Source organism: Prionailurus bengalensis, chromosome A2 (assembly GCF_016509475.1).
Source record: "Prionailurus bengalensis isolate Pbe53 chromosome A2, Fcat_Pben_1.1_paternal_pri, whole genome shotgun sequence".
Taxonomy (NCBI): domain Eukaryota; kingdom Metazoa; phylum Chordata; class Mammalia; order Carnivora; family Felidae; genus Prionailurus; species Prionailurus bengalensis.
Genome location: NC_057348.1, coordinates 85125741 through 85142637, shown reverse-complemented (window position 1 = coordinate 85142637; position 16897 = coordinate 85125741). Strand labels below are relative to the sequence as shown.

Here is a 16897-nt window from a genome sequence, read left to right as displayed (position 1 = left end):
GATCAAAACAAGGCCAGAAATTACTGAAGTGTAACTGATAAGCACTTCAAAATGTTCTTATTTTTTTACAGGTAGTGGAAAAAAAAATAAAGGTACAGAATAAAAGTCACTTCGCTGGCATATTTTTAAAAGAATAATAATGTTTTTTGAATACTTACATTATTATGAAACGGAAACTGTAACCCAATTACTTTCATATACTAGATATGGCACAGCTTAAATATTTTTAGGATATAGCAAAAAGAACTAACCTACTGCAGGTTTTATTTATAAAATATGTGAGATCACATTTTGGGGAAAAAATTAAATAATGCATGCAGAAAAAAACAAGCAAGCAAACAAAAAACACCAAAAATACTGCATTAGAGTTTTCCAGAGAAATATCTATCTATATCTATCTTGTTTGCTAGCTAGTCAGCCAGCCATCAATCTAAGAAATTTATTATAAGAAGTTGACTCACATGACTATGCAGGCTGGGAAATCCCATGACCTGACCTGCTGTCTGCAAGCTAGAGAGTACCAATGGTGTAAATCCCAGTCTGAGGGCAAGAGAGAATCAGTCTCAGTCATGCAAAAAGCACAAATTCTCGCTTTTCCAACCTTTCAACTCTACTTAAGACCTCAATACATTGGATGCGGCCCACCTACATTGAGGAGGGCAATGTACTTTATTCCACCTACCTATTCAAATGCTAATCTCATCCAAAGATTCCCTGTCAGACACTACCAGAGGTGATGTTTAACCAAATATCTGGGCATCCCATAATCCAGTTAAATTGACACTTAAAATTAACAATCTCACTCGCCACAGTGCTAGCAGTTCTCTGAATTGGAAATCAACAGTTCTTAGTCTTCTGATGATTTTATATCTATATTTTGTCACTTTAAATCTTTGTGGCTTACATTACAAAAAACTTTTTACCCTATTAAATTGTTAAACCCTTGATAGCAGAATTCTTTCTTAAGTAACTTTTATTTTTGTATATGACACACAGGATTTCCTTAATTATAAATTTGTTAGGAACTATCAGTTGGAAGAAGTACATTAGTGCCTGAGTACCTACTGTCACTGAATATGAGAATTTGGGGGCTGGAGAAAACCTAAGCGAACTGTGCATCTCTCTTTCTCTCATTTTACACAAAAGAGATTTGTCTTATTGAAGTTAAAAAGCAATGTGATTATTAATGATTCCCCCAATATGTAGCTTTGAAGTTTGAGGTCACGGCAGACATATTTGTGCTCACCAGATTTATTTTCTGGGTACACATGAAGACTATATCCTCCAGCTAATTTTCAGTGAGATTGGGGCCACCTAACTGTATGTAGGCTGAAGCCTGCTCTCAAGTTTGGCCATAAAAACTTCAGTGCAATCATCCACCTTCTTTTTTTGCAAGCTGAGTTTCAAGAGCCATCTTTTAAAAATGGAAACATTACAAAACGGAAGTTACTACCTGAAAGAGTCTCCAAGAAGATCCACTAAACATGTCTGATAGTGATATAGGCAAGAATTAATTTTGTTCCATGTTGTCAATCAGATTTCAGGTTTAAATTGTTACTACAACATAGTCTGGCCTGTTGTGCATAATGCAGAATTTTTCTGCATGACAGTTGGATTTTCCCAAATAGTTGGATTCCTTACAAATTTCTTTCCATAGCTGTGAGAATAACCAACAATCTTTTAAAAATATCAAGACACATTTCTTGTATGCTCTTATGGTTTTATTTAGATTCTAAGAGTATGTAAACATTTATGTGAGGAATTTTTTCTTGGAAAAATCATCCATATAAAATTTTACCAGCTAATGTTCTTTGCAACTATGTGCTTTTCTAATTGCTTGATAATTTTTGCAGTATCACTGAATGATAAAATAAACTCAGGAACTTTGTTAATAAAATTTAATAATTACTTATTTTAGCAAACATTTCAACTTCAACAGTAATAAAGATAATAAATAATGTACTTTGAAAAATCACAAAAATTGAGATGAGATATCTGTATAATATTAAATAATATTCTATATTGGCATTTTTATTCCAATATTAAGTGATTTATAGGATCAACTTCTTGAGATGAACATCATCTCTAATTTGTCCTCATCTTTTATTTTTACTGGAATATGACTGTCCTGAGGGTAATGACTCAATGTTATACAAGATTGTTATATATGATTACAAGAAACCAGTGCATTTCTGGGAAAATGCAGTTTTTTGAGCAGGAGGGAGATTTGATGATTATTTTAAACAAAAACCATAGAAGACATAAAAATGAACATAAAATGATATTTCCTGTCTTGACAATTTAAAATTCTTCTCTAAGCAATTCTGTTGGCAAGTGGGGATGGAAGGATAAGTAACAGAATTTATTCCCTACAATATGTTGTTAACCATAAATGCAAAATTTTTAATTTCAATTTGAGCAAAATTGTTAACAAGTAGGCATATATAACACACTTTCAAATGAAAATATGTATACATATTTCCTAATTGAGAATTCATGTATTTATTATGTTGTTGCTGTTGTTATTATTATTATTTCAGATGCATTACTTTGAAAATTTAGTTTTAATTATTTTAAAATATATTGCAAGTATGGGGGGTGAGACATATTCTGTATCAACCATTTCTTTGTAACCTATAAACATTTCTACAACTATGAGAAGTATGGGCATCCTACTAGTTTTAAATACTAAATTTAATTTTTCACTGTTTTTAGTTTCCTAGGACTACCATCACAAAGTACCACAAAATGGGTGCCTTAAAGCAACAGAAATATATTCTCTAATAATCTGGGGTCTCAGAACCTGAAATCAAGCTGTCACCAGAGTCATGTTCTCTCTGAACACTCTGGTGGATAAGCAATTCTTTACCTTTCTCTTAGCTTCTGCTGTTGACAGCAATTCTTGCCCTTCCTTAGCCTGTAGATACATCACTACAATCCCTGCTTTCGTTGTCATATGGTGTTCTTTCTAGGTGTCTCTTCTCTTCTTATAAGGATACCATATTAAAATAAGGGCCCACTCTACTCCATCATGACTTCATCTTAACTTGATTATATCTAAAAGACTCCATTTCCCCCCAAAATATTAGATTTATAGATACCAGGGGATAGGACTTGAACACATCTTTTTGGAAGAGTTCACAATTCAACCCATAATATCACATATGTTTTCTTGGTCAACTTCTATTTTGAAAAGGAAGTATGGATTCTTCCATATTAATCAATCAATCAATTAATTAAAATTAATTAACTAATTAATTAAAATTTATTAACTCTGTTGGCCTCAGTTCCCTCACAAGTAACATAAATGCAGATCCAACAGAATCGCAGAGACATGTTAGTGTTTATACTTGTTTTTCCTGTTACTGCAACTACTTGAGTTTTACTCAATTTTCATGGAGCAGTTCCATAGAGAAACTGAAACGCTCTGTAACTCAGAATAGTATCAGCATTTACCCAGGTAACATGATATACATTCTTCTGGTGAAAGTTATTTGGAAAACTTGCGTATAACTCAATAATATCAATATCAATCAACCACCATAGTAAGGTAAATATCAAACCAAAATGTAGTAGAGATAGATGTACAGATAGACATACATAAAGTATAGAATCAATGATATCAACATTTTTTTAATCCTCTGCTCAAATTCTTAATGCATTTCATAGGCTACTATGCATTAGCATCTGAAGGGTTGGGAGTAACAGTTTGTAATAGTTCCCAAACTCAGTGCCCACTGACAAAATTTTAATTGTATATCTTGGGAAAATTATATTCCTTAGAACATGTATTGAGAAATGATGTACAAAAAATAATAGATAATTGAAATTAATAGTCAAAAAAATAAATTTAAGTGTAACAATGTACCTTAAATTATATTAGTAAAAATTGAATCTCTTAGACATACACTTTTACTGATAATACCTTTTAAAAATATGTATCGGGGCACCTGGGTGGCTCAGTTGGCTAAGTGTCCGACTTCAGCTCAGGTCATGATCTCACAGTCTGTGAGTTCAAGTCCCGTGTTGGGCTCTGTGCTAACAGCTTAGAGCCTGGTGCCTGCTTCGAATTCTGTGTCTCCCTCTCTCTCTGCTCCTCCTCTGCTCATGCTCTGTCTCTCTGTGTCTCAAAAATAAATAAAAACATTTAAAAAAATTAAAAAAAATATGTATCTATTACAGTATTCTGGATGAGAAATTTAGAGATTAGTTTTAGGAATTTTGCTGCTGAAATTATTGAACTAAAACCTACAAACAAAATGTTTGGAAGACAATATTGTCAAGAGACCAGTTCTTCCTAATTTGATCTACAGATTCAGTGCAATCTCAGTCAAAATCCCAACAAGTTATTTTATGGATATCAACAAAGTGATCTTAAAGTTTATATGGAGAGACAAAAGACACAGAATAGCCTATACAATGCTGAAGGAGGAGAATAAAGTTAAAGGTTTGACACTACCTAACTTCAAGACTTACTGTAAAGCTGCAGTAGACAAAACAATTTGCATTGGTGAAAAAAGGCCAAATAGATCAACAGACAGAACAGAGAGCTAAGAAACAGACCTATGTAAGTACAGTGAACTTATCTTTGACAAGAGAGCAAAGGCAATATAATGGAACATAGTTCTTTCAAAAGATGGTGCTGGAATAACTGGGTATCTAATGCAATAAGTAAATAAATAAAATCTAGATACAGACCTTACACCTTTTATGAAAATTAACGCAAAATGGATCATTTATCTAAATGTAAAACCCTAAACTATAAAACTCCTAGTAGATAACATAGGTGAAATCCCAGAAGACTTTGAGTATGATGATGACAAAAAAGGCAGGATCTTTAAAAGAAATGTAAATAGGGTGGACTTCATTAAAACAAAAAACAAAACCAAACCAAAACAAAAAACTTCTGCTCTACAAAAGACTCTACCAAAAAACAAACAAAAAACAAGACACCAACAAACAAAACAAAAACTACTAGAACTGATCAATGAATCTAGTAAGGTCTCAGGATACAAAATCATCATACAGAAATTTCTTGCATTCCATACACTAACAATGAAATACCAGCAAGAGACATTAAGAAAACAATCCTATTTACAATTGCACCAAAAATAATAAAATATCTAGCAATAAACTTAAACAAGAAGATGAAAGACCTATTCTCTTAAAACTATAAAACATTGATGTGAGAAACTGAAGACAACACAAAGAAATGGAAAGACATTCCATGTTCATGGATTGATAGAACAAATATTGTTAAAATGTCTATACTACCCAAAGCAATCTACAGATTTAATGTAATCTCTATTAAAATACCAACAGCATTTTTCACAGAACTAGAACAAACAATCCTAAAATCTGTATGGAACCACAAAAGACCCTGAATAGCCAATCTTGAAAAGAAAAACAAAACTGGAAGTATCACAATTCCAGACTTCAAGTTATATTACAAACCTGTAGTAATCAAAACAATATGGTACTGGCACAAAAACAGACACATGGATTAATGGAACAGAAAATCCACAAATACACCCACGATGATATGATTAGCTAATCTTCGACAAAGTGGGGCAAGAATATCCAATGGGAAAAAGACAGTCCTTTGAACAAGTGCTGTTGGGAAAACTGGGCAGCCACATGCAAAAGAATGATATTGGACCACTTTCTTACATTATACACAAAGATAAACTAAAAATGGATTAAAGACCTAAGTGTGAGACCTGAAACCACAAAATAATACATTTTAAAGGAAGAATTAAAAAAAAATAAATAAATGGAGAATTAAAATATGAAACTCACTGTTGTGCATTATATTGGAAGGCATAGATATAAAAGGAAATTGAGAGTATCACATGCTGAAAAGAGTGAGCCAAAGTCTTCATTTTTAGACATGTACAGCCAAAATCCCTAAGGCAAGAACTTGATAAGTAAGTTGGGATGCAGAAGTGGGGGCAGAAAGAGTATGGGAGTATAAAAGAGCACTGGTCCTTTGCAGTGACCTGACCAGGTTTCAGGGCTTTGTTCTGCTCCTCTATGTTGGTGACTTATTTCTCTTTGCACAAAGCACTAGATTTTCTGGGCTCTATATGCCTAACCTGTGAAACAAGAGTGATAAACTAGAAGGTCATTTTCAGCTGGAAAGTCAAATAATGTGTGACTTTTGGGGGAAAAAGAGGGGGGGTAAGGGTGAGGGAGAAGAAGATGATACTTGAAGGATTAACAATGATGGTTTTGTCATACATGACAGAGTCCTGATCATGGTGGTAGACAGAAAGAAAAAGTTCCAAGGTAGAGTGTGGTTGAGTATTTAAATATGGGAGGATATGTATAGACTAGAACGGGGAAAGGAATACAAGTAAGATACTAAGGCTACACACAAGTGAAAAAAATCCTTCTTTCTTTGGAAATAATAATAGTTAATGCTTATTAAGGATGTACTACACAGGTGCTGTCAAGTGCTTTGCATACATATTTTTTAACTCTCACAAAAATCTAAAAGACAGGAAGTTTTTATTCCAATTTTACCATTAAGGAACAGAGAGGTTCCTTGCCTGGGAAGCTGTGAGAGGGACAGAATTGTGACTCAAAATCCTGACTCCAGATTGTGGAGGCTGGAAGGCAGAATCCTGTGATTTGATCACTTACTAAGACTGGTTACTTAGCCAAATGATTTACTACTCTGCACCTTTGTTTCCTTATTCATAAGGCAGAATATTTTCCTTCCTATCTAACTTTCAGAGCTACTCTGACATACTTGAGAAATTGTACTTTGTAAAGGGTAAATTATGATAGATATGTAACATATTTTTATTAAAAATGGACAAAATGGCATCTAAGGCTTTAATTCAAAGAAAAGAAATTAAAGGTCTTAAACTTAAATTCCCTTCATTACTTCATTAATGTAGACAGGGTCAGATGATTAAAATAAAGAGAGTAATAGTATTGTAAGCTTAAAGGGCAAGGGAAAAATTGGACAAGTTAATACTGGATAATCCTCGGTAGGACTACTATATTTACTCTAGTTTGATAATGGGCAATTTGCCAGACCATAACAAAGGAAATTCCAGATTATGATTTAGTAGATACTCTTATGTTGGCTTCAATGCCTTTTTGGTTTCTATATAGTCTGTCAACATTCATACCATCTTCTATTAGTGCAGTGTGTCAGACATACAATTGCACTCACTATGGAAACCAAGATTTCTCATGAGATTCTGAACATTAGCATGACAGCAACATTGGATACATATACCCACACAAGAGCTTTTCTTTCTGAGTTTTCTCTTTTTCTTCTTTGGCTAAGACTAGAAAATGCAGAAATAAAGCTTGAAGCGTTTTGGTTTTTGTTATTTCTTTGAACCTGAATATGAATTTCCTTCTATTTTCAATGCTGTTGTTGTTTAATCCAAACTACTTTACTTTTCTTTTTGCAATGCAGCAAATCTTAACAGCATGATGAAAGCATGGGTGGGAAGCATTATTCTTACTATTTTTGTTATTTTGGCTCAATAAAAAAATCTGTGTGGAAAAAAAGACAAAGGGGAAATTATGTCTATGCCCACCCACAACTGGAAAGCCCTCTTTAGTTAAAATAATTAAAGCCTAGTCTCTGGCTGGAGTCTGTGTGTGTATAAACCTCAGAGATAACATAAAAACGGCCTTCTGGGCATCCTCTGAGACAGAGGATGTTCAATCAGATTCCAAGAACTAAAGAACATGTGTTTTACAAGAAAGCAAGCCAAAATACAAACTTTCCTTTAAGAACTACAAATACCATATGGAAAATTGATCCCATAAACTAAGAAGAAAAACATAATAAAGGCATGGCTTTTGAGTCTCACTATGCCATTTAAGGGATATAATATAGTCTTTTACCTTAATTTCCAAAAAATGAATTAAAGGGGAAGATTTAACTAATAATTCAATACTATTTCTCACTGTATTAGTAAACTTTGTACAGATTTCTACCTTGTCTTGTTATTTTGCAAAATAAACCAATATGAGAGAAAGGGGGCAGAGATGGGGAGATAGACCATTAATTTCATTGGTTTCCTGTATTATATGGTATTGTGGGTGTTTATGTTTCTTTTCAAGTAAAGCTGTAGGATAAGGAGTTTAAGTTCTAAGGAGTTTACCCAATATATAAGGAGAATAGAGAGGTGATAGTCTCTGTATTTGGGAACTTACTACTTACTGTATTTGCTCATAATTACTAAGGCAGGAAGTTCTAAGTTCTTAAGTTTATCTTAAGTTCTAAGGAGTTACCCAGTATATAAGGAGAATAGAGAGGTGATAGTCTCTGTATTTAGGAACTTATTTACTTACTGTATTTGCTCATAATTACTAAGGCAGACAAGATGTCAGTGATGAGTTTATAAACTACAATTAGCATAAACTATATACTTACATAAAGTTATATTTGTTACATGATCTTTACTATTATTTCCAAATGATACAGAAATAATGACATTTATCAAGTCTTGTATCTTTCATAGGTCCGTTTGCTTTGCTTGTAGTCTATAATAGTGTATTTAGTTTTTTTTTTTTACTTTAGTCAATTTAAGCATACTTACATATTGTCCCTTTCAGATAATTCTGTCATTTCCTAGAGAATTATTTGTTTATGTTTTGCAATTTTTCATTATGTGCTTATCTTTTGAAGGGATTTTTGTTTTTCTTAAATGAAAAGTCCATCAACTGGCTTGTAAAATGATCCCTCCAAAACAGATTTACGTTTATTTTTGTTTTGCACTCTATGAATATCATGGGTTTTGGGTAAAATTTTACCAATCTTTTCTTTGAGATTCCCATAGTATGAAAAAAGGGTAAATTTGAACTCCATACCAGAACAAACATAGGATTCTGGTCTTTATTTATTCCAAGGAATTTTTTATTTTCCTTTCCAGAACCCTGGGGACAGAAAAGCTTTGTAGCCATGGCCAAAATGTATGTAGTACTACTCCCAGTGAAAGGACCACTTTTGATGAATTCTGACTCTGCACAGACATCAGTTTAACTCCTTGCCTCATGCAGTTTCAAGACCTGTTCTCTAGTCCTCTCTGTGCAGATATTAATGCCAGACTTCTTACTGTTTGGGCCCTGTGAAAACCTGATGACTGACCCTCCCTGGTCTGGGCAAAATGAGTTTGCATCCTTTTGCTCTGCGTTTCAGTTTCCTTACCATTGGTGACATCTATGGATTTCCTTTTCTTTCCTGTAAATTCAATTCAATAAACTCAAATTCATCATTTTAGGCAATTTGTAGTAGAAGATGTTCCTGTCATTTTTCTGGAAATTTAAATCTGAAAGGACCTTTTCATTAATTTTATAAAGTTGACCTCACATGCACAAACTTGAACACTTTCATAATCCTTGGTTCAGAACTCACTCTTATTGCTCTTCCATGGCTTGCTTTTACTAGTCATTGTTTTTTAAACTTACTTATTTTTGAGAGAGACAGAGAGACAGAGAGAGAGAGAGAGAGAGAGAGCAAGTGAGCAGGGGATGGGTAGAGAGAAAGGGAAACAAAGCAGGCTTCAGGCTCCAGGCTTTGAGCTGTCAACACAGAGCCCAGCATGGGGCTCGAACCCATGAAATATGAGATCATGACCTAAGCCGAAGTCAGATGCTTAATCGACTGAGCCACCAAGGTGCCCCTTATTAGTAATTTTTAATAATATTATTAGTATCTTAAAACTCATCATACAGGGGCGCCTGGGTGGCGCAGTCGGTTAAGCGTCCGACTTCAACCAGGTCACGATCTCGCGGTCCGTGAGTTCGAGCCCCGCTTCAGGCTCTGGGCTGATGGCTCAGAGCCTGGAGCCTGTTTCCGATTCTGTGTCTCCCTCTCTCTCTGCCCCTCCCCGTTCATGCTCTGTCTCTCTCTGTCCCAAAAAATAAATTAAAAAAGTTGAAAAAAAAATTTAAAAAAAAACCTCATCATACAAAATAAAACTTAGGATCTTGACGATAAGATAGAACAGTGGACAAATGATGATATAGCAGTCAGAATGAATAATTCATAGTCACATCAGCCATATGCAATGGATCTTAGCAATATGCTATTAAGTATTAATAAGTTCCAAAAGATTAGAAGCACTATTACACCCATTTCAAAAAGTTATTAAAAAAAAAAGCAAGAGAATATTGACTACTAGTTTCAAGTTGAAGTTTCTCTCTGGTGATGGTACTTGAGGGCAGGTATAAGAGTACAATAATGGGAGCAGGGAGCACTGCATAGTTAGATGTATATTATTTTCAAACCTTTTTTATTTTCAACTCAAAACAGTTTTGTGTAAAATTCAGATACTGTCCACACTGCTCTGCCCTCTGACTGTGGAATTTCTTTTTTTTATTTGTATTCCCAAGTAGTTCTATAGTGTCTACCATTTGTAGGATTGCAAACAAAAGTGTCTACTTCAAAGTAGGGAGGTATTCTGATCTTTTTATAGCTGAAATGATGCAATGGTGAGATCAATTCATAGTTCTTTATTTCATTGAGGCAGATTCACTGGATTGGGCAGACATTTCACAGGACTATATGAAAATAAACAGACCCAAGTTTTGGCCAAAGTTGTCTCATAGAAACTTGGTAAGCCCAAGACACACACCATTGTAGAAATAATGTGAATTTACACTTCTTGAGAAAGACGAAGAAAAACATTAATGTGATTTTATAGAGAAAAAATAAATTAACAGAAAAAATTTGTTATTCCCCACTTTATTTTTCTAGAGAGAGAAAAAATAAAAATCACATATCTGATGAATTTCTGGTAAATTTATGATTGGGTAAAGAGTACCCTGGAAATAATCACAAATTAAGATACTCTAACTTCCAAAATATTCTCCCAGCCTTCTTCCTGGTCTGAGAGTTTTCAAGAATAGACTATTTTCATAATTTTTTAATTTTTAATTTCTTAATTTTCAAAAACTCCAGTCAATTTGGTATAGTCCCCTTTCTTCCTGCCCCTCTCTTCTAAACACAACTGTACACCCATGAAATAACACAAAAGGCAACCAAAGGAGAGCTCTCAAAGATTCTAGGAAGATTATGGACTTGTTTGGAATCCCAGGATTTGAGAAACTGGCAACTTATCTTATGTTTCCTTACTCAACAGAAGAAATTGACCCAGATCCCTCATTTCTCAACCCCCAACCTAACAACATAAGGCAGCTCAGGTAGGCTCATTCTGCCACAGGATGGAATGGGTATATCTGACTACATCAGAAAAGCCCAACACCACTAAGAATGGATCAGAATCTCTGCGAACAATAAGTGGACACTGGAAATGCCCTCTTGTTGGTTGTATCAACAAATGCTCATTCATTGGGCCTTTTTTTCCTATGTGATCTTTGTTTTTCACTCAGATGTGAATGATCTCACTCTGAGGGAACATTGGAGTGAAAATTAAGGATGCTTTTTTCCAAAGAGATTTACTTTTTCTGCTTTGAGAGGGATTCACTATCCATTAAAAACTACTATAATCCTCTTCATGCAGCCTGGCTTACGATATCTTAGTTTCACCTCTCCTAGTTTCGAGTCTGGGTTTCAGGACCTCATGTTGATATGGTCATTGGTCAGCTTTAGCATTTACTTATAAATTTGAATTCCCATTTCTCTTTTTCTCTCTCTTTATCATAAAATATTATGTAGATACCATGAATGCATTAATCATCCTATTTTATATAAAATCAATTTAGTTTTTGCAGCACAGACCGTCACAGCAACTGGTTTGGTTATGGCACAAAGTAAAATTCTCAAACAGACTTTTTGACTACTTAAAATCAATTAATACATGCTGGTGATTCTGCAACAACTCACTGGCTGGGAAATTACTGGTGTACCCAGTCAAGGCATTGAGAAACATTTTAGGATAAAAATTAAGCACTTTGATTACAAATTTTTAAGACTTATTCACACCTATCCCCAACTTTAACTGGGTGAGCATCACCATTTTTTTCTCTAAATTTCCCTTTGAAATTTTGAAAGGTCACTGAAAAATACATCGATATTTAACTTGAAAAGATATTTCAATGTGTGTTCCAGATGATTCTTTTCCATAGCTACCTAATAACTTTACCACATAGACAAAAAAAATATAGGCTGCATTAAACTTTGTAAGAATAAGAAGCTGAATTTAAGTGCATATATTTATGAGAATAAATTGTTCACTTTAGAATGCCAAAAATCTTCATTTATCCTAAATGAAAGATGTTTATGAATAGTAGTACCGCTAAGAGAGTTACTCTTGATTTTTTAGATTTTAGCATGCAACATTCAATCTTAACTTATATCCACATAATGTGTTATATCATTAATTATAATAGCAATAGAAGAAAATGAACCCATAAAACACTCACTTTATACAAATTGCATATAAATGATAAATAGAAGAAAGTCTTATACCTAAAATACAATTGAGGAAGTGAAAAACCTTAGGAATCTGTAATGTGTTTTGAATCTACAGCCCTACTGCAATGACTTAGAATTTTCCATCAAATCCTCAGTCATATCTTCTAGGATTTATTTAATAGTGCATTGAATCCATGATTTTATAGATAGTGCACATTACGATCCCATGAGTAGCTTGTTCAAAATAGAGATTCATGAAACTCATCACAGACCTATAAAATCAGAATCTCTGGAGATGAAAGTTGGTCATTTTTAATTTTTAAGATTTTTCAGTTAATCCCAGAATAAACAATTGAAGATTTTTTTTAATTGCTTAAGTTAACTTAATTCTCACATTCAAATTCTATGATTAATTCCGATCCTGCATTAACCAAAAACTGAACATAAATTTATTTTAATAAAATTGCCAAATCACAATCATAAAGAGGATTACTACCTTGACAATTCACAAAGCCAAAAAAGAAAAAAAAATCACTGTTTTTTTCTAGTTTGTGATTAATTTATGTACAATATTCCTTCCCTACTTATAAGAATTATTTTCTAAATACCACCTGCCTGCCTTCTGAAAGTCTAGAGTAGTCACTAACAATTTAGCATATTTTTTTTCGGTGGGTAAATATCAAAACATTTTATTTCACAGATAGAATGCTAGTATCTTGGTATTAGGAAGTTATGCCATATATTATGTTTTTACACAATTTTTATTTATTTTGAGAGAGAGAAAGAGCATGAGCAGGGAAGGGGCAGAGAGAGAGAGAGAGAGAGAGAAGAGAGAGAGACAGAATCCAAAGCAGGCTCCAGGTTCAGAGCTGTCAGCACAGAGCCTGACACGGGGCTTGAACTCACAACCGAGAGATCATGACCTGGGCATAAGTCGGACACTCAACCAACTGAGCCACACAGATGCCACTGTTTTTACACAATTTTTAGTACAATATTTTTAAAGTATAAAAATGTGATTTAATGGGTAATCTTATATTATTATTATTATTACAATTACATACAAACTAATACAGCAATTATATTTAAATTTGAATTTTTCATTTGATGGAAAGCATGCTGCATTAAACAAATAAATAACAACAAAATCGCAATATTATTTTCCAGTTTAAGAGCTTGGAAATTAGTTGGTTTGATCTATTGTACACCACTATACCCTAGCTGGTTTCTGGAGTCTCCTTTCTTTCCAAATATATTTGGTGTGTAAGTATATAGTGAGTAAAATGAAAACTTGAAGAACTTGTCATTGTCTTGCATGTGATATAATTTGTAGAATGTATATCTAAAAGGTTTTTGCATTTCTTGAATATTATTGTTTATTTCATCAATCTATGAGAAGCAAGATTTTTAAAACATTTTGCACAATATATAAATCTGTTTTTCTCTCCATGAACTCCACAAATATTGGCTACCATTTTAAATTAGATATTAAAGACTTACATCTTCTCTAAACATTTATGTAAGAGAATGTCCTGTCTAAAGACATTAATTGCCTCTTGCAGAGTAAGTTCTTAATTTCTTTATATTATATTACTACTCTGGATAATTAGAATCAGTGTACTGTACCCATGTTAGTATAGCATGTTGCCATTAGAAAACTTACTTAACTTAGTTAAGTTTCCATTTGAGATTTTTCATTTAACTATGATTTATATTAAGGAATATTGAGACTATATTAAGATCTATTCTATCTCCAGAATGTAAAATAAAAATTATAAATATCATTAAGAATTACAATTTCTAGGGGCATCTGTGTACCTCAGTCGGTTAAGCATCTGACTTCGGCTCAGGTCATGATCTCATGGTTCGTGGGTTTGAGCCCCGCATTGGGATCTGTGCTGACAGCTTGGAGCCTGGGGTCTGCTTCAGTTTCTGGGTCTCCCTCTCTCTCTGCGCATCCCTCACTCATGCTCTGTCTTTCTCCATCTCTCAAAAATGAATAAACATTAAAAAAATTAAAAAAAATAATTACAATTTCTATATTGAAAATAATTTCCTAAATGAAAAATAAAAATATATAGATAGCTTTGTTTTCCACACTAACAAGAGAGAAATTGAAAATGACTTTGCCTTGTTTCTTTAGTTTATCAGTTTTATCAGTTTTATTGGTCCTATAGCGAAGATTCATTGTATAAATCTTTCAAAGTAACTAGGTATTACAAGAATACTTTACAATGCAGCTCTGAGAGCAAAAATTCTTGACACAGGAAGCCATTTTTATAAATACATGTTTTCTTATAAGAATATTTTAACATGTCTCTAAATGTCTTAGAGAAAATTCTGTGCAGTTTTTCTTCCCCATTCAATCATCATTTCAGATTTTTTATTATAGTATGTCTACTATAACCAATAAACCAAATTACAAATGCTTCTAACTTTCAACCATTACTGAGATTTGCACTGTTAAGAGTTTTTAGGCTTTTTTTCTAATCTTTCCTGATCTGAAAGAATTCACGTATTTAAACTAGAAGAGATAATGAAAACGCCATTCCTTCTAAATACAGCTTGCAGCAGGTTACTCACTGGGCTTGGTGACCTTTTCCTCCTCACTTTAGTAAGGCCAGCTAGTAGCTTTACCCTCTCTGCATTGAGCAGGAAGGATACAGTCCTTGCATTACTAATAGTTTCTAAACCACAAAAACAAACCCTAGAAATAAAAGGTAAATACAAATATTAAGAAAGCTAAAACGTTTGCTAATGGTTAGAATAAAACATTTTTTTTTAATTTAAGGTCTCTCCTAAGTTTAGGAAGACACAAAATAAAGTATACGGATGTGACAGTAGTTTTAGTAAATTCTTAAAAACTAAAACTAAAATAATAGGTCAGTGGTGTATCATTTCCAAAGTGCCAGAAAATAAAGAATCTTAGACTCTATGGCTAGCTGAACATACTTACTATATGTCATATTCTCCTTATGCTGTTGCTTTGAAATAGTCTAATACTCACTTGCCCAGGGCAAATCATTGTTCAGGACAGGGGAACTTTCCAGAATACTGGCCACATGTATCTGAAGATGTAGGGCACTCCAAGGGAAACATTTGGCATTCATGCCATTTCTCTACTGTTAGTGAAAATGTGTCCACTTGACAAAGCTTGTCTTACTTTTCAGGTAGCATGAATGAAAACCAAGAGACCAGCAGTATTCCACAGTCAAGTTCCTGAGTACTCCACTCCAATTATCCAACATTTTTAAAAGGATGTTTTAATCAAGCACTTGTCCAATAAGAGATTTAACAGTACTTGGGGACTATAATATGTCCCATTTCTCTTCTATTTCTCTTGATTTCTGTTTCTTAACCCAGCGTAGCAAACTGCTACAGGTTTTTACCAAAATGCAGTTAGCAGTAGTTGGAAATGTGTTATTTCGCATGACCAAAAGTGTTCAGCCGCATTATAATGGGTCACATTTGCATATAACTAGATGGCCAAGCAAGGTCTATTTCAGTGATTTGGCAAATTCAGCACAGTCAATACATTCATCATTGTTCTTGTCATCCTCTCTCAAAACACCATCTATTAAGTTAATCAGTTCAACTTCACTCATTGGTGATGCCTGTTCCTTTTCCTCCTTATGGATGCCAGCAATGGCTGTGGAAAGTTCTAGGCTGTCAAGCAAATTATTGCTGTCATAATCATGCAGTTTGAAATAATGGAAGTGCAGTGCCTGTGGGAACATCTCTACCTCCGGTGTGTTGATGAAACCTTCTAGATACTCCATTATATGCTCTTGGTCATGCACTGTGTTCTTATCCAGGCCCATGCTGTTGGGATGGGAGAAGTTTGCCCCTGGCTCCTCAGCCCTGGTACCCAGAGCACAAGAAGCCCAGAGCAGGCCACATATGAAGGGGGTTCTGAGCAGCCACAGAGATCTCATTGTCACTGATGTGAAATGTTGAGGTTTGGGAGTGAACAGTCAAGAAAGAACTCTTTAGATGTCTTCAGTGCTAAAAGGATGGTTTTATTAAAGTGGGGTCAGGACCTGTGGGCAGGAAGAGCTGCATTGGGGTTGTAAGGAGTCGCTCATTGTGTGCTTTCAAGTGGGGAGGTAGTTAGGGATAGCATAAGTCTCTAAGGAATTTGGAAGCAAGGTTTCTAGGACCCTGCAGTGCTAGCTGTTGTTAGGAAAAGGTCACTTACTACTGTCTAGTAAAACCTTAGTTATGAGACACTTCACATGTAGATCAGTGGCCATATGCTTGGACGATAAGCGCTATCATATATCTTGTGGGTTGGGTAGAGATAAAGAAAGTTTCCAAAGAGATTTTTTTTTTATAGCATCCTGGAGGTCAGGCTAATGTCAAACTAAGGTTGCCTTTTGCCTCTAGCAAACTATTAGCATCAAGACAGCCAAGCTCCTTGAGGAAGGTCACTCTACCTATCTCAAGTACTGGTCAAAGGGCTATAAGTTGTCATGAAGTTTATTTCTTTTTTCTTTTGCATTTGTTCCCCACCTCAATCACTGGTACCCTCACTGCTCCGTTTCC

The 16897-nt window shown here is 34.2% G+C and overlaps 1 protein-coding gene across 1 annotated transcript; it reads right to left on the bottom strand.

Moving 5' to 3' along the window:
• Positions 1 to 15849: 15849 nt before the first annotated feature.
• Positions 15850 to 16503, bottom strand: LOC122487822 (multiple coagulation factor deficiency protein 2 homolog). The gene has a single exon (XM_043588706.1). The coding sequence runs from the start codon at positions 16285 to 16287 to the stop codon at positions 15850 to 15852; it is 438 nt and encodes a 145-aa protein (XP_043444641.1). The 5' UTR covers positions 16288 to 16503.
• Between the last annotated feature and the right edge of the window lie 394 nt (positions 16504 to 16897).

Coding starts and splice junctions, on each gene's coding strand:
- LOC122487822 (XM_043588706.1), bottom strand. CDS start 16,287: ATGAGATCTCTGTGGCTGCTCAGAACCCCCTTCATATGTGGCCTGCTC.